Source organism: Dama dama, chromosome 4 (genome assembly GCF_033118175.1).
Source record: "Dama dama isolate Ldn47 chromosome 4, ASM3311817v1, whole genome shotgun sequence".
Taxonomy (NCBI): domain Eukaryota; kingdom Metazoa; phylum Chordata; class Mammalia; order Artiodactyla; family Cervidae; genus Dama; species Dama dama.
In genome coordinates this window covers 28,935,859-28,960,938 of record NC_083684.1, presented here as the reverse complement: position 1 = coordinate 28,960,938, position 25,080 = coordinate 28,935,859, and the positions used below count along the sequence as shown (strand labels likewise).

Here is a 25,080-nt window from a genome sequence, read left to right as displayed (position 1 = left end):
GGGGGGGCGGGAGGGGGGAGCTGTGAACCGGGCTGTGTGTGCGGGGGGCAGTTGTGGATGGAGGGGATTGGAGCGCGGGGGGTAGGGCAAGCCATCTCTGGAATTCAATTGTTTTTTAAAAAAAAATCATTTATAATTAAAGGGACAAAGTAAAATACGGTCGTCTCATGCATATTTAATCATTCACACTTCCAACTTTGAAACCATTTTCCCTGCGTGAATTTTCTCACTAATTTAAACTCTGAAGTCGACTGCTGTTCGCCAAAACATCTGCACAATGCGGCTTTCAAACTTGTTTAAATTCGAATAAGCTAAAGGAGCCCCGTTGCAGGTTTAAAGGAAAAAGGAAAAGTAGCAAAAGTAAAAACTCCCGTGAAAGTTTGGGCGGTGTTTAAAAAACCAAGTAGGGTTAAAGTAGTCTTGAGTAGAAATGCAAATATGTGCATTTTGATTTAGCCTAATTAAACCGGTGTTATGTGCAAACACATTCTCTCTACACTCAGGCTTGGGTTTAATAGAGCAAATTAATTCCCCTCGCTGGCGTATGTTTTTGCTCTAAAGCCTCCCCTTCCCCGACTAGTGAAAATTTCCCACGAAATTCCACACGTCCTCGACTCTCCATCTCCAGCGCCAAATGCAGACTGGAGCACCGACAGTGCTAGCGGGCCTCGGGCGCAGGGCGGTTTCTCTTCCTCTTTTGGGATTGAGACCCGACCTGCCTTCGTTTCGAGATGAAATGTGCCGGATTAAACGGAGAAAATAAAACCTCAAATACTTTTGCAGCTACTCGGGACTCTTGAATCCGCGATGGGAGAAGTGCTAAGGTGACGACAAGCCTGATCAAGTCCACAACGGCCTCATTATCTGGGCAAATGTCCTTTAACTGCTGAATGCCTCTTGTCCAAAAAGGGGGTCCGTGGGGTGGGGCGGGGGACTCTTCTGGTCCATCCGGGGCTCCCCTTGTTTCCCCCAAGCGCCTGTGGTGCTCCCTCCCCCACTTCCGCCCCCTCTCTCTCCAATCTCCGACTCTGCAAAGTGCAGGCTTGTAATTCAGGACAAGTGTGACACCTACCTGTGAAAGGGGGTAACCGTCCCCTCGCTGGTCCCGCGGCCCCAGCCCCGCGGCTCCGCGGGGAATCTACCCGGCCGCCTACCACCCGCACGGTCGCGGATGGAACATTTACTAATTTAATCAAATCCAGCGAAGAGATCAATGCCCAATTTTGAAGGGGTAGAGACGACAGTGACTTGGGAAAGCCTTCTCCTTGGCATCCCCCAACTGCTTCCCGCCCACATTAGCCCAGAGCACCTTTGAAATAGTAATAAGGGCTAAATCCGGCATAAAATCGAACTCATTAGCAAAGTTCACCAGCTGATTGCTTTGCATAAAACACGACACTGATTGGAAGTAATTAGGTTAAGCGTTGGAGCTCGGGTGGTGCGTGTCTCTAACTGGCTTTGCCATCTCTTCTCCCTTCTGGGCACACACTTGGGTCTCTCTCGTCCCTCCTCCAGGGTCCAATCACCACCACCCCCCCCCCCCCCAAAAGCAGCCCGCATCAGTGGTCCAAATTTGCATTCCGGGCAGGGCCACGTTCCCTGGAGCTCGAAGCCTAATTACGGTTTCCCGCTGGCAAACTGGGTTCGGTGGAACCTTTCATTCCCCACTTCGGAAAAAAAAGTTGCAGTTTGCACCTTTTGTCCAGGGCGATGGACAGTTTATTGAGGCTTCTAACAAGTAATGAGTGGCTCTGATTATGTTAAAATCTCTTTTAATTAAATATTTTGCATTTTACAAAGGCGGCTGCAGTTTCTTTTACTTTTCAAATCTAAGAGTATAACCTGTTTCCTTTCTGTAATAATACTTTAGCTCATACCCAGAAAAAAATCAATATGTGTAAAAAAATTAAATTAAACTTGTATTTTTAAACTATGAAACAGTTTTGGGGGAAACACAAATGTATATATTTATATTACAAAAAAACATTAAATGCCTGTACAGGTGTCTTAATTTCATAATTTACTTCAAAGATATTGAATTATCAATTTAAATACAAAAATGCTACATTAAATATACAGAATAAGATTTAATACAAATCCTTTTTTAAATTTTTCTTTTCAGTTGGTTAAGACATTTCTGTGGGTGTGTGGAGATGTTTACATTTTTATATCATCCATCTCCATGTACTATAAACTTTTTAGTAGGAGGGGTAGTTTTGCTTTTCTCTCATGTTGATGGAAAAATAACTGCCAAGGCCATGTTTTCTTTTTTTAATAAATTAGGAAAGTCCGGGACCGACGCAGCCCGCGTTAAATGTCGGACATACCTTTCTTCAATTCATAGGGAGAGTCTTTGCACAGGTCTAGCTGGGACTGGCTCCGCAACATTTTCGGGTCTTTAGCCAAAGCGTCCGCTCGGTTCAACACGGTCTGGTTTAATCCATTGAAATGCGAGCCCGGACCCGTGGTGGGGCCTGGCCCGGGCCCCGGGTGGCCGTGAAGGTGTCCGAAGGAGCCATAGTTCGTGTAGCCAGGATAGAAGGGCGCCGTGTAGTAGAGAGGCCGGGACAGCACCGTCCCGCCTGGGAAGGGACACTGCGCCGAGGGCGAGCGCGATGGCGCCGGAGCTGGCGACGCGCGGCTGCCTCCTAGGGCTTGCCCGGTTACGGGCCCGGGACACGGTGGGCACGGAGAGCCCTCGCTCCCGCCGCCCCCGTCCTTGACCTTGTCCGAGGATGTGGCGATCTCCGCCAGAGACCACAGTTTGGGCTTGGCGAGCACCGCCTGCGGCGGCGGCGGCGGCGGCGGCGAGTGTATGACCGAGGGCCCTCCGGGACCGGGGGGCAGCTCTCCCGCGGCTGGGTGCGGGCCCGGAGCCGGCGCGCCGGAGGGGTAATGAGGGGCTGGGTCCTCGGCCAGCCGCGCTGCCGCGGGCCCGGCCGGGGAGGGCCCGCCGGCGCGGGGGGGCCCGGGCAGCGCGTCGAGGCGGCCCTCGGATGGCGGCTCCTTAAAATCCGAGTCGCTGAGGCTGCCCTCGGTCTCCTTGCTGGCAGGGGTGGGCGGCCCCTGCAGCCGTTCGCAGCCAGAAACCGCCTTTTGCTCTGCTCCTCCTGCGGGTGAAACCCAGGCGGTCAGAGGCGCGGAGGCCACAGGTCCCCACCCGCAAAGGCAAAAAGCCCTGTCCCCAACCTCCAGGCCTTGGGCGCCCCCTCTCCAGGCCCCTCTTGGGCTCCACACACCCTTTCCCGCGTCCACCAACCTGCTTCGGGGCCCTCGGGGTCGCCCTTGTCCTCGGGCTTCTGGGGCTCATCCTCGTCGTTCTTCTCCAGATCAATGTTCTCCTCCTCCTCCTCGTCCTCGCTGCGGTTCCGCGGCGTCCACGTCATCTTGTTCTCTTTCTTGAGGCGCCGGCGCGCGTTGGCGAACCAGGTGGACACCTGGGTGAGGGTCATCTTGGTGATGATGGCCAGCATGATCTTCTCGCCCTTGGTGGGGTAGGGGTTCTTGCGGTGCTCGTTGAGCCAGGCCTTGAGCGTAGCGGTGGCGTCTCGCGTGGCGTTCTTCCGGTACGCGGGGTCCCCGTACGGGTACGAGCCCAGGGGCGCCGCATACGGGTGGTACCCCAAGGAACCTGCCATGCCCGGTGTATGGTCGTAGGGAGAGCCCTGCAGGGAACCGGCAGAGAGAACATGAGAGTGGGCCGAGGTCCCCAGTAGCCACCTGGGCGACCGAAGTACGCTTCCCCTGCGCCCAGGGGTCTTCGGGCAGCGAGGCCCGCACTCAGGCTTCCCCTGGGGTAGGGCTGGAGGGCTCAGACCCTGGGGCAACCCCTCTTCCTCCTTAGAAGGAAGCGGAGGCCGCCAATCCCTGAGTCCTTGGAGGCGCTTGGAGCAGTCCTGGCTTCCCCTGCACCTGGTAGGCCCCCCTCTGGCTGGGCACGTCCTCCCCCGCGTGAGCAGATCCGGCCACTGAGGCCAGGCCCCTCTACCTAGAGAAAGGCCCGGGCAGCGGCGGCGACTCTGCTCTCTGCGCCCGAGTGGCTGCGCAGTAGAAACAAGGGTAGTGAGCAAAGGAAGTCAAGGAATTTTTTTTTCCCCCACAGAGAAAGGCAAACGAAGAGCCAAGCCTTGTCCCTGCACTCCCACCCCTCCAAAAGTGTTACCCCAAACCGAAGCCACGGCGCTTTTCCAGAAAGTGCACCCGGCCGAAAAATCCCGGATGCACCGCAGCTCGCCCGACTTTTCAGAAATTTAATACCTCCAAATCGGATTGCGAAGATAGGATTACGGATTTGCAACATTTTGGAGGACTAATTAAAGGCGAGGCCAAACACATTTACACAGACCGAGCACGCTTCTGTTCAGATTTCGGATCTATTTCTTTTGAACTACTTTTCGCCAAATGGCCGAACCCCCCAAAATGAAATAGAGTAAAATGTGCAGGACGGCCTAGAGCTCACGTTTGAACCAAATGTTGCTCTTTGAAGCGACCTCTCCCCCCCCCTCAAAAAAACCGCTTCCGCCAAGTTAGCGATCCGAGCAGGACGCGGCTCTCCGCTCCGTGCAACTCCTGAGCCCGAGACCCGGGCGAAGCCGACAGAGACAACCACCTAAGTTCGCAGGGGCCGCGAGGCTCGGCGGGACGGTCCGCGGTGAAGCCGAGGCCCGTGTCCCCCGCAGCCCCCGCCCGCCCCGCGCGGCCCCAGCTGCCCTCGCCCGCCCAGGCTCCCGCTCGCTTACCACGTACGAGGAGAAGGCGGCGGCGGCTGCCGCCGCGGGGTCGGCGCCGTACTGGAGGTGCGAGTTGTAACCCGGCGAGGGCGCCGTGAAGGCGGTGGAGCCGGCGTAGGGCGAGAACGCGGAGCCCGACGACGAGCGGCCGAGCTCATCCGTGCGGGGCCCCGAGATGACGCTGGTGCTGTACGCCGGGCAAGAGTAGAGCGCCAGCGAGGCGGACGGCTGGTACAAGTAGCCCTGCGGGTAGGACATGGCCACACACGGGCATGGGGCGCTCCGCGCCGCGGCCGCCAACGAGCCGGGCGGCGCCCTGCGAGGGCGAGCGGGCGGGCACCTGGTCTCCGGCTGCCCCGGGCCGCCGCTCCTCGGGCCCCGGCTCCCAGGCTCCGGCCCGCGGCGCCTCCTCGCTGGCTTCCCGCGCGCCTCCGGCCGCGACCGAAGAGCCCGCTCCTCTGCGCGCCTCGCTCGCCCGGCAGGGTTTCCCCCCCTCCCTTGTTGCTTTCTCTTTTTCCCCCTTGCTCTTTGCACTGGGGGGCTCCGCTTTTGGCTTCGCAAAGGTCCTGCCAAGATGCTAAGTTGGAAATTGAGGATTCTGACGCCTTGTGCGCGCCTGAAGCTCCTCCTTCCCGGGGTGTAGTCGGTGGGAGGACTGGCAGGAGCCTCTGGGCGGCCGCAGCCAACCCGGCCGCCAGGCGCTCCTCGTCCTCTCCCTCTTCCTCCCCGGCTCCCTCTCCCGCTCGCTGGCGCTCCCCTCGCCCCTCCCTAGCGCCCGCCTCTCCTCCGCGGCCCTCCTCTCCCCCTTCCTCTTATTCCCCCCCCCCCCCCCTCCCCTCATCGGTCTCTCCCTCTCTCTCACTCAGACTCTCGAGCGCCGGCCCCAGGATGACAATCATATCCCAGGCGCGACGATCTCTTCCAACTTTCCTCCCCTGCTAAGTCGGGGAGGCGGAGCGGCGGTTCCGACACAAGCGGGTCCTGATGGCCGGTCCGCCGTTCCGAAGCACAAAGGGAACGAGGCAGCGGACCGCGCGCCAGCGAACGCTTTTTCTACGCCACAGTAAATCGCGGAGTTAGCGGGTTTCTTGTTCGCGAGGAGGCTGGGCTCCAAAGCGGATCGCCGTCCACCCTCCCCTGGCTTCTCCCCCTAGTTAAAGGACCAACGAGAGAGCTGGAGACCAAGAATGAAGGGCCCTGAATGAAGGGAGAGACGGATGGATGCCAGCGTTCAGGGCGCTGGGAGGCCGGGGTGACTGTCCTTCTCCGCCAGCAGCAGCAGCAGGTGGGCGAGAGACAGGCCTTGGACATCTGCACGTCTCCGGTTCAGCCTCCCTTCCACCAACTCCCCGCCAGACGACGAGGGAGGAGACACTGGGGACCCAGTACTACGGGGGGAGCCTTTTCTCTAGAGAGGTTGTGGGCAAGAGCTGCCAGACGGCGGAGAAGCAGCTACACCGGAGGACTCCATTACGCCCTCGGTCCCGCAATGGCTCGCTGCCCCTTTCTTGGGGCTTTGCATCACCGGCAGCTCTCCCCGCCAGGCCGGCGGTGACTGCGGTGGAGAGTGCGGGTCCTCTTCCCGTTCGCACGCACTCTCGCTCGCACCCGCCCACGCTCCACCGCTAGCTGTTGGCGGAGGAGTAACCAACCCAACCACTGTTTGTTCAGCGAGGCGCTGGCAAGGCAAACACAACTGAGTCACAGGCCGAGCCCTTGCCCACGAAGGCCACACAGAATACAAAACAGACTTTTTGCCTGTCTCTACACCCAGCGCCGCCGCAAGCCACAGAAGCACTCGAACTCTGGGACAGACAGGGGCGCTGGTGAACCAGGACAGGGGCTGGCACAGTGTTGGGCACTCCAGTAGATCAGGGACTTTGTGGCTTTTTAATGCAGTCACACGGAAGCCGAAGTATGCCTAGACACAAAGTTTCCCTCAATGACTCTGACAGTCGAGATACACTTTTATTTCCTAAGTTCTAGCAGGGTCTGGCACACAAGCCCGCTCTCCACACCCGCACTCTCTGCAGCGCGACTTCACGCAGGCGCGCAGACTCCTCCCCCATCAGTTCTCCCAGGCTCCGCCCCTCAGGCGGATATTCTCCTACAACTTCTGAAATCGCCCGGCCCCATCCCTCCCTGCCTTCACCTCTAATTGGACGCTGGCCTCTATAGGCTCCGCCCCTCGGCGACGTGAGCCCGCTTCCCTCAGAGTCTAGGCGCCGAGGGGGCGGGGCGGGGCGGGGCGTCGTCTCCCTATTGTCATGGAGACGGGAAGCCGGCGGTGGCTGTGGCGGGCACAGCCCAGCTGAGGTGGCAGCGAACCGGCCGCGACTGAGGCGAGGCCGAGCAGCCCCGAGCGCGCGGAGCCGACCGCTGGCGGCCTCTCAGGCAGCCAAGGGGGCAATGTCCTCCGGGGCTCGGGCTAGGCCGGGGTGATCGCGGGGAGTGCCCAGGAGCGTCCCCGCCCTGCTCGCGTCGCTCCCGCTCTGGCGGCCCTTCAGCTCCACAGCGCCCGCCCCCGGCTCCGCCCGCCGCCGCCGCCGCCGCCGCCGCCTCAGCCCCTCGCGCTAACGGTCGGTAGCGGCCCGCGCGCGCCGCCCGCCGGGGGCTCGCGCCAGCCACGAGGGAGCGTCCGCGGCTCACGCTCCCGCGCCGCGGAGGAGAGGTGAGCCCCGCGTCCACCCTGCCACCGCGTACCCTCCGGGTCTCGGCCGGGCTTCCTGCCTCTCGAGCCGCGTCCACGTCCGCCCGTGGACGGGATGGACGCGGTGGTGCCCTGCGCCCCTCCGGGCTCTCGGTAGGCATGGGCCGCGTGAACGTTGGGCGGGATTCTCGTGGTGTGACGGTCCCCCCAAGCGGGCGGGCGTGGGCGTGGTCCCCTCCATCCACGCGCGGCAGCTTCACCCTCTCGGCTCTGGTCCAGGATGCTGATCTCGGAAATGGAGCCCTGGAGGTTTGTGCCACCGAGAATCTGAGTCTGTCAACACAGACATCCTCATTACATCATCCTGCCACTCTGGGCAACCCCCCCTACCCCCCCAAAACACACACACACACACCATATTTACAACTCCTTCCCGCGCCTCCACCCCCCGGTTTTCTAATACTGTCTTCTTTTTGGTGTCAAGGACTTGGAGAGAATCCTGAAAGATATTGAAGCATTTAGAATTTATGGTTCTGTTGCTGTGGTTGTCACCTGCGCTCTGCGTCAAATTTGAGACTCATTTCTTAAGGATGTCTCTATTTTCTGCTTTATTTGCACATTGATAGCTCTAATGCTCGGCTGGCCACCGCCGCCCGGCGTCTGAGATAGGCTCGTGTTAATATGTGAGAGGGAAGAGCTGATTATTAGCAGGCAGGAGGGTAGCATCTGGCGTGTTTTCTCCGTTTTCATGTGAAAGCTTTCCGTTTTTGCTGGTAAACCCGAGGTTTTAACTTTTAGCCTTGGATGCGTTCCTTTCTCTCCCCTCCCTCTTTTTCCCCTTTTATTCATCAGCTTTCCAGTTTGGGAGCCTGCTTACTTTTAGCAGTAGTTTAACTCATCTCCTGTCACTGAAGCTTTCTCCCCCCCCCCCCCCCCCCCCTGCCGGCAGGCAGGAACTAACTCCCTCTGGTTCCAGGTTACTAAGACGACTCTTTCTTTTCCGCTTACAAGTGCATTTGTATCTTTCTGAACATTTGCACTTAGGTTAGGGCTAGGCATGCCTTGATCTTAATGAAAGACTTTAGAACATTCTAATTTTAAAACTTCCTAAGGGTTTATTGGTTTGTTATGTCTGCACGGATCCTGTTACGCATTGCTCTTAAAATTTAGAGCTTTAAAATAACAACACAATTGTATTGCTAAGACATGGTGTGGAGCTTGCTGTTAGAGTTTTGGCTGTACAGTTGTCATTGTTTAAATCAAGTGCAAAAGAGGTTATTCCTGTTTATTTAGCGTAATAACTTTTTACAGTAAAAACTTTAAAGACTTATAAAAGTAGATCTGCTGTGTTTTAAAGATCTCATCATTCTTGTGGGAGAGACACAACACTGAGGCTAGGAAAGGCAACAGATTGCTTCTGTCATATCGCTTTGCTGTTTTGGAGTGTACTTAAAGGATTATGATTGATAAGGCTGTCTTGCCAGAGAATGTTGACACAGGTGTGCATCGTTATCTTAATTAAGATCCTGAGAAAATGTTGTCTATAAAATGGTGACATAAGAAAGGCGGCATATTTTTGTACAGTTTTGCTTCTGGAGAATTTAATTGCACTAGAAATCTGTCTTTGAGTTCCAGATTTTGTGAGCACTTTGGCAGTAGAAGTTTGAGAGAAATGATAGTTCATTGTTAAGTGTTCTGGCATGTATTGATACTACTTGTGGCTTTTTTGGCAATGCCTCTGTCTGCTTTCTTTGTGCTCCATCTTTGTGGAATAATGGTTTCTGATTTAGAAAGGAAAGCATGAATAACCTAGTATGTTATTAAGCAAACGTTTATTAGTATTCAGAAAAAAATATGTAGAGGAAGACATGTTTAATGTGCAGAAACAGGAATGTAATGAAAAAGTAAATATATAAGAAATTTATGTCCCTTCATTTTTTTAAAAAAGTCTCTTAGGATGTTTTCATGATCTAAAACATTTTCTTTTTTCTTCTCAAGTACTTAGCTACATTGTTTATGGAATGCCTTGTTTTATTTCCAGACACAGAAGAAAACTGTTTTATTTCTTCCAAAATGTGTTTCTGTAAATTCGAATTGATGAGCAAGTGAAGACAGTGCATTTAGGCTCTTATTAGTTTAAGGATCTGAATCATAACCTAGATGACCACTAAAATAATATTACTGTCCTTTACTTCAAATCTCTGAATGCCAAAACAATAGCAAGACGTATGCTGTTGATTATATTACCCCTTGGCTTACCCAGCACCTAATACCCTTCAACATAAGTATTGCATTAAGATTTCCCCCCCTCTCTTTGTAGCTCATGATTTCCTGGAAGCTGGCTGTCCATCAGTGTGTATGTAAGATGTGTGAGTGTTTTTCTTTAATATTAAAACTCACTGTAGAAAAAGGAAATGAAAGTGGAGGAGGCCATAGGCGTTATGATCGGAGAGGCCAGGTATGGAGTCACAGCTTACTCATGACTCCAGGAATAATTAGCTGCCTGGCATTATATGGGAAACTAAAATCAAAGAATGATTTATTTAGACTTGTTTGCTGAAACGAAAACAGGAGCATTACTTTTGAGATAATTGCTTTAGTTATCCCCCAACTCCCCCATCAAAATTTTTTTTTCTGGCAGCCAGTATCAGCATCCCAGTGTTATTATCCATCTATTATTTTCAAGTATGATATGCCATGTTAAAAGAGATGAAACTGGAATATGAGCTAATTACCTGTCATCTGGTCTAATAAATAATACCAAGTAATAATTAATGTATTAATATGTAACTATATATTTTTACAGTATAGAAATCTTGGGGAAATTTTCAGTGTTTTTCAGTTGATAATGTGCAAGTAAATGAGATCATGTGATCCTGAGTGAATTAAACATGTTTTTTAAAACAGATTATGAAAACAGTATCGTATTTTGGAATAACGTTTTTCACTCTGAGATAGCAGAGCTTGTTTTGTGTGGTAGTACCTCAATATCTTTACATATTTCCCTTCAGTGTCTACATTGTGTTGACTCCTGTAGTTTTAACATCTTTTTGGTATAAATGTTAGCTGTTTTTATAGAGAATAATTGTCCTTAATAGAATAGCAGCTGATACAACTCTGAAAAGATGTAAAACCTTGGAATTATTGTTATTTTTGTTATATTGTTATAATGACTCTGGTTTGCTTTCATAGCACTACTCTGGAGTGTGGTACTCATGACTTAACTTCTGCATAAATGCGTAGTATTTTTATAGCTGAAGTATACCTAAGTACCAATTTAGCATGGTAAATTAACTTAGATGCTTCAAAATTGAAAACCAGTATATACAAATGTAGTTAAAATTTAAATCTTTATTAGTGAGGATGCACTTAACATTTGTTCAGGAAAAGAGAATGTAATTTTCTCCTGCAGTTATCTTTTATGAAATCCATTTTTCTAGCCTTTTCTCAGGTTAATGATATTCCGCACCTTGATACAGTCTTTACTTGTTTATTTGCAGTAATATAAAGTGATACCTTGGAGAAAATTAGATTAGATATTCCTATCTAATATCTCAGAAGTATTTAACCAGACTTCTATATTTCCTTAAACAGAATCATTTTTATTTTCTGTGCAGGTTATGAGTATGATGCTTCCATAATACATTTGGATGTTTTCAGCTAAGTTCACATCTGAACTATGGGGTTCCTCCAAGTGTTGACTGAAATTTGTCCTTGAGCATCCCCTCGCTCATCTGTAAGTGAGTGTCTGCACAGTTGTGCTTGTATATTTGGGAGTAAACCCAAAATAGCATCAGTGTTTGTTTTACCAAAGTATATTGGTAATAGGGACGGTCTCAGTACAGAATGGAAAGAAGGTCACTTGAGGTCTTTGTTACAATTTTACCAATGTATTAATAAGTAGGAGCATTTTGCTTCATGGAAATGTACTGAATGATTTATTTTTTAATGGTATCTTTGGATAGTGAAATTTATGAACTCAGTGCTTTTCATAAAAATCAAGATAGAATTATTATTTGAAGGAAATATTTATATCAAATCCAGCTTTTTATTATTTTCATTACCCCAATTCGTTTTAGAATAAATATAATGGGGTATCAGCTCTAGTCATAGGTACTAAACTCTCTAAATGACAAAGGACATACAGGTGTGCACAAAACTTGTCCCTTCTCATCAGAATAGGGGCTGCTGAACACAAGCAGATGAGAAAAGCTATAAGAAAAAAAATTGTGCAGAATATTTGTGTTGTCTAGTGGGGAGAGCAAAATACTGGATTCAGCGATAGAGAATATTTTCTTAAGTAAAAAAGATGGTTAGAGGACCAAAAAAAAAAAAAGCTAATTCTACAGAAGGCAACTCGAGTACAGTCTGCTATAGAATCAGTGCTTCTCTGTGAATACTTTCAAAGGCATTAAAGTGATTCTCAATATTAAATGAAGTAATATCTAATTGTTTTTAAATAGCACCTTTGTGTTCTTCTATAACTGATTGAGCCTTATAGGTTTTCATTTATGACCAAGAACTGAAGTATTATAGTGACTTAGAAAACACAGATACAAAGCAATGTTATACAGTGAACAATCTGATTCCTCTTTGTTTGTCTTTAAGCTTAGTTTTTGGTTTTGGTTTTGTTTTTTTAACCACTTATAAACTTGTTGAATTTAAAAGACAGAGGATTAGATTTTTTTTTTCCTTCCTAAGAATGAATATAGGAAAATCTAAACATATAGGCAAATTGGTTGGATTTTATATCTGTTATTCAACAAAATTTATTAAGATTCATATTTATTACTTATATATTAATGGCATTTAAATATATTAAAACTAATTCTCATTTTATATAAAATAGGTGTGTGAAAGGGAGTTCCCTACTTTTGAAAAGATGAAGAAAGCATGTCTTTTCCAACAATAATAGATTATGGTTGATTTATTGAGAAGGTTATACTAAATGTTCTCTGGTGGAAATGGTTCAGGTATGCTTTTTGAGAAATATATCATTCAGGAATAAAATCAATTGAAGTATAGGCAATTAAATTGTAATTCAATGAAGGAAGGAAGTGGTAGGAAAGATGAAGCTAACTCTTGCTGTTTTTCTCTTTAAGAATCTACTGTCCATAATGGAGCCACTGTACTGGCTTTTGGAAGGAGGAGATTCTGAAGATAGGGAGGTAATATTATCTCTTTTAAGAAAATACTTTTCTCTGTAATCCTGCGCCTTTATTACATATAAGAACTTTATCTAGGAGGCAGCAGTTTCTTTAAATTTGGGGTATGGAAACAATCTGATTTTTCTCTGCTGAGTTTTTGAGCTGCTGTGTTGGGAGGGCTGAGAAATCTCAGCTAGGCCTACTCAGCACCCTTAAAATAGCTTCTTGCTGAGAATTAGCGCTGTGATGGTGGCCTACCCATCCCAGGAGGTGTCATTGTAGTGTGTGGTTGATGTGCACGCATTGAGCAGTTGCTTAGCTGTCCTCATTGACCTCCCTGGCTTTGTTGCCCTCTCTGGGGGCACACGCTGTCTGCAGGGCAGTTTACTGTCAGCCACCACCCAGCTCAGAGTGGGAGACTCGCTGGTTGACAACTGGTTCCAGAGCTCTGCCAAGGCACTCTCCAGGCCCAGCCGGCCGTGCAGCGCGTGGGAGGCTGGGCGCTCCGCTGCTCGGGTCCCTTCCCTAGCTGTCAGCTTTAGGTCCTTCCCATTTTCTGTGTAATCCTGGGCTGTGGGTAATACTTTCCCTTTCCTCTCACTAGGTTGGCTTGCTGCTTTCTGCAGCTGTTGCAGGGATTCCCATGGAATGGAGGACTCTGTTTTATTCTGGATGAGATCTCTGAGCATTTCTCCGCATGCTTGTTCAGTGTCAAAAACCTAATGTTGGTGTCCAAGAGTGAATCTACAATTCTTGAACAACAAAAATCAAAAATTAGAAAATTTGTATCAAAAAGAAAAGCTTCCATCTTTTCAGGCTCTGCTGCTGCCTTGACTGTGCAAGTTAAATTAAAAACAGAGTCAAATCCTTTTATAAAATATCAGTCTATCATTCAATCATTCTATTTCGAAGAATGTTTATAAAGGCTTAAATTGTGTTATGGTATTTATGTAATTTTTTTCCTTTTTAAGAAAAATGATATACTTTTCTAGTCAAAAACATCTACTCCCCAAACTATATAGAAGGATGTTAATGGAATAATGAAGGACTTTATGATGTCTAATTATATAATTGGGAAATGGGTAAGCAACAGTAGTAGTAGCTAAAATCAGTTTCTTCTATTAAACAGCTAGTATAGAGTTAAAAACAAAAAACTTCAAGAAGAAGACTCTGTAATCTTTAAATCAAATGACACTTTTGGTTAACATAATAGGAAGAAGAAGCATACCAATCTCAGATTCTTTTATTCTGGCCTAGGTAGAGGTTGGAAGCAGCTGAAGAGCTGTTAACATGTGGCCTGGAAAAAAATTATCTAAAAGTGATTACTTGGAAGGCAGGTTACATTTGCAGAACAATTCAATATTATGACCTTGACCAACTTTTACACTTCATATTACTTGGGTTATTACTCCAGCTTTTAAAATATCAATCTATGGTATAGCTTGTGTATGGAATACAAGGGTATTTTTGAATTGACTAAGTCTTGCTCGTCATTCTAAATTGTGCTTCAGTATTACAAAGTTGAAATGTAATATTTATTAATAGAAGGAAAATATAAAATTTAATATCTGGGCAACTGAGACCTTTAAACCTATTTTAAAAGTATAATCTTGACATCTATGACACTATTTTTTTGTCTTTGAAATATAGATAGAATAATGGATTATTCTAAAATTCAGATGTTTTATTTATTAATTCCAAGTTTTATTCTCTATAATGGACTTTTAAAATAAAAGGAATATGTGCTTTAGTCATGGACTAATTTATTAAGCATTAGTACACAGAAAATCAGCCTTGATTAATTTAAAACTGTGAAAGGGGGCAGGTAAAACTGTTTTCAGCTGAAATTTCCCAATGCAGCAACCATTTAAATTAAATGTTTGTTAACATAATAGTGATGGCATTTTCTCCTCCTCCTCCTTGTGGTTTTGTCCAACTAGATGTTACAGTGGCAGTTGCGCTGACTGTTAAGTGTTTAAATGATGACACCATTATGTGAAGTGATTTTGAAATGAGAGATTCCAGCCAAGAATTACATCTGCTCCCATCTCCTTCAAATCATACTCTCTGGCAGTACAGATTATGATTGATTTGTTTGTGACAGATTGCAGGAAACAGTCATTGATTTTTCAATATTTTACCTTAAAATTATTTACAGTTGTAACCATGGGGAGGTATTTCCATGGGCTGTCAGCCCCTGAAAGACTAGGATAATATTCCCTGCTCTCTGACAAGACAAATTACCTGTAATGAGTGCAGTAGCTGAAGGGTATACTTTTATTTTAAAATATGTCAATAACCCCAGTGACTAAACGAATATTGATTTAGCATAATGAAGCCTGAGTAATGTGAAAATGAGCTTTTTCAAGGAGCATGGTAAAGACTTTCTTTTTAGCTGGTTGTGAGAAGCTTTTCATTCTTTTCAACTAGTGGAGATAAGGAGTTTTATATGCAAACCATCAGAATGATAGTGTTATTTGTGATAACCAGGGTCCAAATATTCTGCCCTTGCTTTTATCGATTCTTTTTCAAATCTTATTTGGAGTCTTACTTTTAGTCATAGAATAGACACTGGTTTACTTGCTGTTACCTTTAGCCAACTTAATATATTTACCATTTCAGCATCTTTTGCATTAGAACCTCTGGTATTGAATATTAACATATAAGTCTATATCCAGTCATTTGTAGATGACATAATAATTATGTTAAGACATTTCAAATGGGTCTATTGTAGTATTTAATGTGCTGTATTTTATGGTAGAATAATTCCCAGTCCCTGGACATCAGATTGCTTTCACTGGGAATGAAGATTAATTTACTTAAGTCCTGATATTTTAGGCAGCAGTGCATGCTTCCATTTTGGTTAGACTTTCCCCTCCTTTCCAAATGTAATTCTCAACTTTTTAATGGATTAAGGCCCTAAAATATAAGGCCCTTCAAACAAGAATGACAGTAAAGTAGTATATAGCTTTGTTTTATAGTTCATTGAGGAGCCTGAAGATCTTATGCCTAAACTGGTATAACCTAACATATTTTATGATAACTAATAGTAATGAAATTTTATTGAAAGCAATAGGTAAAGTCCCTTTAGAAATTAATGAGTTTTGATTTAAAGAAAATTCAGATGACTCTTTGTGAGTGCTAGTTCTTTTGCAGCACTGCTTCGGAAATGTTGCAATAAAATGAAAAATACAAACAGGTCTTTAATGGAAAATAGGATAGACTCTAGAACAAAAATTATCATTTTGTTTTTTTTTTTCCCCAGGAATTTGCCTGAGGGTGTGAGACAGATGATTTCTGTTACTCGTCCTAGTTGTGTCCTGCAATAAACTGGATACTTTATAAAAAACTACTGGTCCCTTGGTTTCAAATGCTATAAGATTTTAGTTCTCCATTATCCTCTCCTCCAAATTCTTCCCCTTTTTCTATAAAGGACCTTTGAAAATAGAAATATAAAGCTTGCACCATCATCATATGTGAAACTGACAGCCCAAATTCTTCAATCATTAATTTGGTTTATAGTTTTCTAAGTTGATCTCCTATCCTAAGAACTTACCTATGGATAAGACTTATCTACAGAGTATACCCTCCAGAAAAAAATAAATATAGATCGTTCTCCTCAGTAATTTAAAAAAATAAAGCATATTTTCTTGAGACAAATCTGTGTTAAGGAAAACATCTATGTTATTGTTTAGTTTATTTTGGAGTAAAATAATAAATATATATGGTAAGCACCTCCTGACCCCATCATGTAGTTTAAACCTGGCTATTCATTTTATAATACATGTGCAGAACTATTTATGTGAGTAAAATTTAATAGGTACATAGATAAAACAAAGCTTTTTCTGGGGAAATTATTCTCTTTTGGATACTCTGCCCTTTTCCATTTCTTTTCTCCCCTTGAAAAAAACTATCCTGCCCTTGTTCTCCTTTAGGGAAAAACTATTTAGATAAAGTGTTTTTAAATCATGCAAGTCATTGCCTGGGGTTGGTTAAAACATTTATTTTTTTTGAAAAGGAGAAAATGCCCCGTTTGAAAAACCTTTCTTGCATTTATATCTATTAAGATAAACAGTTTACTTTGATACGGTACATACCAATCTACTTAGTTAATTTTTTTCCAGAATTCATTTTACTCTGTTTGGTCTGACCCTCTATGATAACTTAATATAGGAACAAATTAGCATATAATTCTATTTTCCATGTGACCTCAACCAGTTGCAGAATTGTACCACCACTTTTGAGGGGGGCAATTTGATATTTTATGTAGACTCTAGCATTAAGCATTTGCAAATGTTCACTGCATCCTGGTTCATGTGTTATCAAAAATGTTTAAAAGTAAGCAGTTAGAGGAAATCCTCACCCCTATTACTAAGGTATTACAATGCCTCCAAAAGGTAGCATTTTTAATTAGTGTACATGATTGATTAGTGATTTGTCTTCTCCCAAGCATAAAGCAGCTGGGCAAAATTAAGTGAGGTTGGTGAACTATAGGAATATATTAGGGGTTGATGGTAACAGTGATCATGACAACTAAATAGATCTTTTTTTTTTTCCCCCCTTTTAGATTCACCAATCAGTCTTTGAAATTTCCTGTGGTCTATTCAATCTAGATGCAAAGGACATGGAAAAATCAAGTGCTCAAGTGGTTTAAATATGTTTTGGATATTCTTACTTATAGATTACAGGATTTTTCCAATTAAAATCCACAGTTGTCATGCAGAAGGAGGTTATGCCCTTCTTGATCACCAATTTTATTTGAAATGCTTAGTGTTATAGTATGTTACTGAATGCTGTTTTAATCAAAGTATAGAAAAAATAAAATCAATTTTATATGTTGACTTTTTTTCTAAAATGACTTTATTGGACTGAATGAATGTTTATACGTGAAAAAGAGGGTTCCCCCCTGAGAAAAATCACTTTCTCCATTATAGCAATTCTTCTGGCAATCTGATATCATTAGAATAGATTTAAAATTTAATGCGACCCTATTATATTTATGGAAGAAGAAAGACTTAAAAGGTATCCGTATATATAATTTTAATTCTCTATAATAGTCCCTCTGGAATGGAACATTTTCTTTTCAAAAAACCTATTAGCTCAACTCAGGTATGAGGGAAAAATCATCTCAACTGGCAGAGCATTTGTTACGTGTTTGAATATTTGGTTTATGTAAAGAAGGTTGACATCCAGTCTTTCACGGAGTTCTTGTATTTGGGCAGACTGAATAATGAGGGGTTGCCTTGTCATTGGGAAATTCCTTGTTGTGGCCTTTGTGGCGGCTGAAGGAAAACGGAAGTATTCCTCTGTGGCAGGCAGGCCTCTGGCTTGTGTGGTGTGAACACTGTCAAGGACTATGTCTGACCAGAGGTAGCCCTTAGTGAGGGGACTGGAGAGATTCACAGATGCTGATGACACCTGAAGAAGTAGTGGTGAGTGACTGTTTTTGTACATGACCTAGTTTGTACTTCATCCACTTCTATAGTTTTCACAGAGTGCTATGAAAAATTCTTAAGCTCAGAACTCCGTACAGCAAAGTGAGTGTTTTAGGCTAGAATATTTTTTATTTTTAATTAAACTTTCTATGTTGAGATAATTACAGATTTCACATGCAGTTTTACTAAATAATGGAGAGGTCCTCTGTACCTTTAGTTAGTAAGTTTCCCCTCTGTAGGGAAAGTATCACAACCTGGACATTGGTGTCATTACAGCCCAGATACAGAACTTCCATCACCAGAAGGATTCCTCACTCTGCCCTTCTATAGTCATACATGCTTCTCTCCTGGTCCTCTTCCTCAATCTTAGCAATCACTAGGCTGTTCTCCTTTCCTATAATCTTTTATTTCTTTTCAAGGATGTTCTATAAATGGAATCATATAGTATATAACCTCTTGGGATTGACTTTTCTTACTCAGCACAATTTTCTGGAGATTCAACTTGCATTTATCAATATTCTGTTCTTTTTATGGTTGGGTAATATCCCATGGTATGGTTGCCCCAGAGTTTGTTTAACCATTTTACCAATTGAGACTTTAATGTTGTTTCTGGTTTTTCACTATTATGAATAAAACTGCTGTAAACATGCATGTACAGATTTTTATGTGAACATAAGTTTTCATTTTCCTGGGATAAATGCCCAGGAGTGTGATTGTGGGTCATATGATAATTACATAGAGTCTTTTTAAGACTAGAATTGATTTTGTGTGTATGGAAGGGGAGACAAAGAGAACATCTACATTTTTGTGGTATTTTTGCTTTAACTGGATTTGTCTATGATTTCAAAACATACAGACTATTTTAAATAACTTGTAGCTAGATATAAAAAAAAAAAAACAAAAACCATTTTTCCACAAACTAGATTTTCTTCTTATTTCTAGAGAAATACTTTGGAGAAAAGACTGACTTTTGGGGGCGGGGGAAGCAATTTCTGTGTAAAGGAATAAAGGCAGACAGACACTATAGAACAGGTCTGCAAAGCTGACAGGTTACTTGGGGAAGATTTCCAAGTGTTAATAGGAGACTTAACATTCAAGGGTATATTGTAATAGTTTTTCAATTTGTAGACTTTAACTTTTGTCACTACCGTGTTGCCTGAAGATTTTATTTGTAGAATAAATTCATTATCTTTACAATTTGTGTTCAGCTGTGTTGCATTTCATGCCCATCTAATTCAACTATATGCATGTAGGAAGAAAAAGAAGGAAATGAAAAACAAAAAGTATCTTTTCTAGTGCAGGCATGCTCAGCTGTGTCCGACTCTTTTGCAACCCTGTGGACTATAGCCTGCCAGGCTCCTTGATCTGTGGGATTTTCCAGGCAAGAATACTGGAGGGAGTTGCCATTTCCTTTTCCAGGGGATCTTCCTGACCCAGGGATCAAACCTGTGTCTTCTGAGTCTCCTGCATTGGCAGGTGGATATTTTACCACTAAGCCACCTGGGAAACCCATCTTTTCTAGTACCTGGCCCCTAAAATGCAGCTACTTTATATGATGCTTAGTGGAAGAATGGCTTTGTTTCCAACTCTGGTAGAAATTATGCTGGTATACTTACTGAGATGTAATGAAGTATATACAAAGCCATCTATGTTATATTTTGGGAGAAACCCTCTGAAAGAATTTTCAAGGATAATTTTATTTTGATTTTCTACCATATATTGCCTTTAGCACTCTTACTGAAGATGTAGCTCCATTTCTTTTTAGAAAACTTTGGGTGTCATTAAGGGGTTACAATAATCCTTCTAACAAAAGTCAATATTATAAATCTTTAATTTTTTCGAGCGAGGCCTTAGGGACCTCACCTTAGGCCAAGCAGACCCCAATCCTGCAGTGATTCTAAGTATAACTTCATTTTTAACCCATTATGGCTATGACCACAGTGATATAAATTACATAAGACAATAAAATAGCCCTTGCCCTTGAAAATGACCTGGACAAAAGATATTGTGGACACATGGAATCTATAAATACCAGTGGTCACTCGTCATAAAGTAGCAAGGGAAGCATGTCTGTCTAGCACTTCTAGGCACTGGGACCCCTAATGATAAAGAACAGCAACACAGACCCTGAGCCCTTGGAGTGGCTCTCTTAGATTAGCGGATGGGGACAGGGGAGAAGTAGAAAGAAACGGAGATAGAGACCAGCATGATTATGTGTTATTAGAAATCCAGAACCTTCAGAATTTAGGAAAGAGACTAGGAAAGCTGAAGCTGCTGGAACAGGCCTCACAGAAAATGGTGGGCTTCAGCTGGGATGGAGCATATACATGATATGGGGGAAAAAAAGACATTAGGAAGAGAAAGAAACGAGCTGCAGTGCATTTCATTGAAAGTGGGGTGCAGTCTGGTCTGGCTAGAATTTCCCGCGACATTAAAATGGTTTGTGACTGCCCCAAAGTATACTTAATAGCTGCCTATGTTTTAGGAACTCACCAGAAATGTGGCAGGCTTTCTTTAAGAGTAATATTTGAATTATGTGCATTTGAGAGAAAAAACAAGTGAATACTCTTCCTCCTAAAACCAGGGCTTGGGAGTATGTTTTTGTTATGAAGCTCAGTTCGTGAAAACCAAAATATTTTCTTCCCTTTATATTTGATAAGGGATAAAATATTTTGTACCTTTCTAATGTCTTAAATGCATAACCTTTAAGACTATATAATACTTTGAAATGTTTTATTTATTTTAGGTTTAAAATAAAAGAACTTTAAATTCTTTTAGAAGAGCTCCAAAATTAAAACTGCAAGATCACATGTAGATAAAAGTTACATAAAGAACATGTTTGTAAGATGGTAATAGAGCTGATGGCTTTACTAAGAAACTGTTTTGGGCACCCTAAGAAAATACAAGTATTTCTCTGCATTTTTTTCAAGCATTCAAGGTAGGAAGAGAGCTGAGAGTCTTTTCTAAATATGCATCCAATTTTAGGAGGCTAAACCAGGACTCTCTAATATGACTGAGGCCCTTTATGTCAGGAACTTGGAAAAAGGAAGCCACCTAAGGGACCATTAGAGTTCTTTAAGTTTATATAAATCATAGATTTGATCAAAGTGGTTATAAAAGACATCCAAATTAAGACACTCAGGGCTTTACATATAATAATATAAATTCCAGTACCCTCAACTGTATACTATTGCCAACGAGGACACCAAGATGAATTGGGTCTTATGAAAGTGCTACATGAGGTGGGCGACTTAAAAGTTCCAAATATACATAATGACCCAGCATTGTGGAATCATCTTGTAATACTGTTTATCTAGCAGTTTAAGAAAAAAAAAAAGAAGAGAAACAGAAAATGGTGCTATTTTAGATAGTTTAAAATTTTTTTTTACAAATACTGCAAATCATAGGTTGGTTACCACTAGACTTCCTGACTCTGCTGTGATTGCTATATTCTCTGTATATTCTTTTAAAATACCGAGCACTTTATAATTTTGTCTATAATTGTTTATGTATATTTTATCCACAAAGTGTTTCTAGAACAACTTACATTGCTAAATTACCTTAGCCTACCTGCCATCTTTAAGCTTTATGTATGAATATACTGAAGTGTCAATTGCAAGACACATTAGCAGACTATTTAATTTTTCTTTCCAGAAGTCTTTTTATTCAAAACACCTTTCAAATTCAATGCATAAAAATAGCAGGCAGCTCCCACTTGCAGGCTTTTGAAGCTGGAGAAGACGTGTTTTTCACATGAAGAAGCTGAGTCCCGGGAAGATGAAATGCCTCAGTGGTAATAAGGATCTTTTGACTCCAAAGCAGATGCTGCCAACTTGAAGATGCTTGTCCCCAGTTCTGGAAATTCAGTCTTCAGATGCTTATATCACAACCCTATTCTTCATAATATTTTGTTTTACAGACGTCAAAAATAAATGTCTAACTCACCATCTGTACGTGCCATCCAAAGGTTTTGGCACCCAGTATGGGTACAAGTAACAAGGTAGAGCATGTTAATCTCAGAACTGGATTTTAACCAAAAGAATGTTCCATGTATTCATTACTATTTATGCATACCTGCTGGGTTTTAACATTGTGATAAATTCAGGGAATCAAATCTGAATACATGTTCCCTGCATTCAACAAAGTGGGCATTGGACTCAGGCCTAGAGTTGAAACGGTGAGCAGCATGCAGTGTTTGTCTTTGTGGAGCTTGGAGCTTAGCATCTGCCATGGCTACAGAGGCATAAACAGACCATTTCAGCTCAGCACGGTGAGTCCTGAAGGAAGGGGAAGCCTGGTGCCTTTGGGAGTCAGTGAGGAGCTCGAAGGAAGCAGGAGATATGTGTGCAGAGATGGAAAAGAAATGAGAGTAAGCAGGGGCCAGGCTGGAACAGCAGTTTATATGCCAGACAGAGCAGCTTGGACTTCATCTTCCTTTCACCAGATCAGCTCTGCATTATGGAGGTAAAACTTTCAGTGGTGATATGGGGAGTCCATTGGAGACCAGCAAGACTGGATGATAAGAGACTCTTTCAGTGGTTTTTGCAAGTAGTTGTCCAGGAGTGAGATCAGTTGCAGGAGCTGAGAAAGTGGCCAGGGGAAGGAGGGATGTCAGTGGATTGATGTGAGATGTTAAGATGCTAGAAATAAAAGGACATGTGACTGAAGGGTTACAAACGCAGGCAAAGGAAGAACATGTCAGTAAGGATGTCCTGAAGGCTGCAGCAGTTAGGTTGTGGTGGTGGTGGTTCAAGACAGGGAACCTAAGAGAAGAAGGTCTAATGGAGAAAAGACAGTGTGGGCAGATCAGTTGGTTTTGAGGTACTAGTAGAATATCGAGGGGGGTTGGAACTCAATCTTGAAGCAGCCAGAGAACACGATCAGTCCATTTTCTTTTCTCTGAAAGGCAGGTTTCTGAAAAAAAAAAAAAAAAAAAAGTGTTCTCTTTCATTATTAAATGTTTTTTCCTCGTGTGATACAGCTGTAATGATCCCATGGAAAGCAAGTCTGAGATGAACTGTTCAATATTACTGGGCAACATTTGTTTAAAAAAAAAAAGATGTGGTTCGATAGTATATAAAGGAAGGAAAGTGAAAGAATGTTCCTGGCGATAGCTGTCCCCTAAACAGCTCAATGGATTAAGTACACTAAATTTCAATTGTGCAGAGGGATTTAAAGATAGAGAGGGAGGGGCAAAACACTTCCAGGAAAAAAGGACTGGAGAATAGTTTTGTTTTTAGAAGCTTGGCGAGTTTGGATTACAATATATGCTTAAGTGACTAGTAAGTAACATTATCTGGATCATATTACTTTCAACATTCACCCACAAGCCCTTACTTAGCATGTACTGGGTATTGGGTACAGTGGACAGTGCTGGCCATTGAGTAGGGACCACACTGGGCAAGATCCTTCCCTCACAGTTTGTAGTCTAGCTGGAGGACTATAAATTCTGAAGGTAGCTCTCTATGATATTTCTGTCTGTATCTGTTTACTATCATTGACATATATTGGGAGGACAACTTAACAACTCTCAGATCCCATAGAAATGAACATCTACTCCTCCAGAGGAACAACTGCGATGTTCACAGCAGAAAGAAAAAGAAAGGATTCAGGCTGCCTTGACTTTCTTCTACCTGTTGAGGTGGAGCTGATGGGACTGTTATTCGAAGCAGGGGACTGGAACATATGTGGATAGTAGCTCCTAGATATTCTTGAGTGGCTGAGAAAGAGTTGTGACTTGTTTGCTCACAAGGGTCCACATTCCCCTCCAGAGTAGTACACTTGTTACAGTTGATGAACCTGTATTGACACCATCACCCATTGTCCATAGTTTACATTAAGGTTCACTGTTCATGTTTTATATTCTGTGGATCTGGACAAATGTGTAATGATGTTGATCCACCATTAAAGTATCATACAGAATAGTTTCACTGCCCTAGGGATCCTCTGTGCTTTGCCTGTTACTCATTTCCTCTTCACCAACCCCTGACAGCCACTGATCTTTTTAGTGTCTTCATAGTTGTGCCTTTTCTATAATGTTATACTGTTAGAATCATCAAGTATTTAGACTTTTCAGATTGGCTTCTTTCAGTTAATAATATGCACTTAAGGTTTCTCTTTGTCTTACTATGGCTTTACAACTCATTTCTATTTAGTGCTGAATAATATTTCATTTTCTGTATGTACCAGAGTTTATCCATTTACCTAATGAAGTACATTTTGGTTGCTTCCAAGTTTTGGCAATTATGAATAAAGGAGCTGTAAACATCTGTGTGTAGGTTTTTATATAGATATAAATGTTTAACTCCTTTGGGTAAATACCATAGAGTGCTATTGTTGGACCATATGTAAGAGTATTTAGATGTATAAGAAGCTGCCAAACTGGCTTATAAAAGTGGCTGTATTGTTTTGCATTCTCACCAGCAGTGAATGAGATTAGGTCTCTGATTTAATGAGCCTATGCCTCTTGCCTGAACTTCACAATCCTTCTTAGTCTTCCTCCTCATTAGCTAGGACAGGGTGACTAGAGTAGGCTGGAGTTACATATTTCCCTTCTTCCCTGTGGAAGGCTCGAGCTCATTGGAAATGGGTATTTGTTTTCCCTCAGGTCAGTTAGGCTCTGGTAATACCCTAGCAGGTTAGGTTCTATTAAAATAGTTTCCCCTGAGGACAGATCTTGTTAAGATGAGAGTTCTGGAACATTTTAAAATAATTCCTTTTCCCCTCCCCCTTACAGAAACTCAACATTTTTTGTGTTTTTTTGTGTGTTTTTTTTCTTTCTGGATATTCACTGTGAGAATCTGGTTGAGCTCCTGGAAGTAAAACTCATAAAAGTGTGGGGAAACTCCCTCTGACTGGGTCCCCCTGGGTCTCCCCATTGCTTCTCAGAGTTGTCTACACTGAGCCTCTGGCATCTGGTCAATTACAATTCAGCTTCTCGTATCCCACTATTGCTCTCTTGGAGGTTTCTGCTTGTGGGCTTCTGCTCTACTAAGTTATGGTTTTCTGTATTCACCTGTCTCTCTGTCTCCAATTTTGGGGACAAATGTTTGCCCTGTAACCTCACTTCTCTTATGACTCTTGCAGGATTGATGATTTTTCAGTTTGTTCAGTATTTT

General features: G+C 43.7%; 1 protein-coding gene and 1 long non-coding RNA gene across 4 annotated transcripts; one reads left to right on the top strand and one right to left on the bottom strand.

Moving 5' to 3' along the window:
- Window positions 1-1,664: 1,664 nt before the first annotated feature.
- Window positions 1,665-4,988, bottom strand: IRX5 (iroquois homeobox 5). Its single transcript, XM_061134461.1, has 3 exons — window positions 4,740-4,988; window positions 3,260-3,665; window positions 1,665-3,110 (listed from the first exon to the last, which is right to left on the bottom strand). The coding sequence occupies exons 1-3, from the start codon at window positions 4,986-4,988 to the stop codon at window positions 2,311-2,313; spliced, it is 1,455 nt and encodes a 484-aa protein (XP_060990444.1). The 3' UTR covers window positions 1,665-2,310.
- Window positions 4,989-7,336: 2,348 nt separating this feature from the next.
- Window positions 7,337-14,277, top strand: LOC133053982 (uncharacterized). 3 transcript variants are annotated; one of them, XR_009692359.1, is made up of 4 exons: window positions 7,337-7,401; window positions 10,998-11,116; window positions 12,483-12,548; window positions 13,132-14,277. It is a non-coding gene; the product is annotated as an uncharacterized LOC133053982 (long non-coding RNA). The 3 variants fall into 3 exon arrangements; XR_009692360.1 differs by lacking the exon at window positions 7,337-7,401 and adding an exon at window positions 7,490-7,533; XR_009692358.1 differs by lacking the exon at window positions 7,337-7,401 and adding an exon at window positions 8,789-9,749.
- Window positions 14,278-25,080: the final 10,803 nt, after the last annotated feature.

Excerpts from the sequence above, each read along its gene's own strand:
- IRX5 (XM_061134461.1), bottom strand. The coding sequence starts at position 4,988 with ATGTCCTACCCGCAGGGCTACTTGTACCAGCCGTCCGCCTCGCTGGCG. Across the intron at positions 3,666-4,739 it reads CCGCCTTCTCCTCGTACGTG|GGCTCTCCCTACGACCATAC; the intron begins GTAAGCGAGCGG and ends GGTTCCCTGCAG. Across the intron at positions 3,111-3,259 it reads CCCCGAGGGCCCCGAAGCAG|GAGGAGCAGAGCAAAAGGCG; the intron begins GTTGGTGGACGC and ends TTTCACCCGCAG.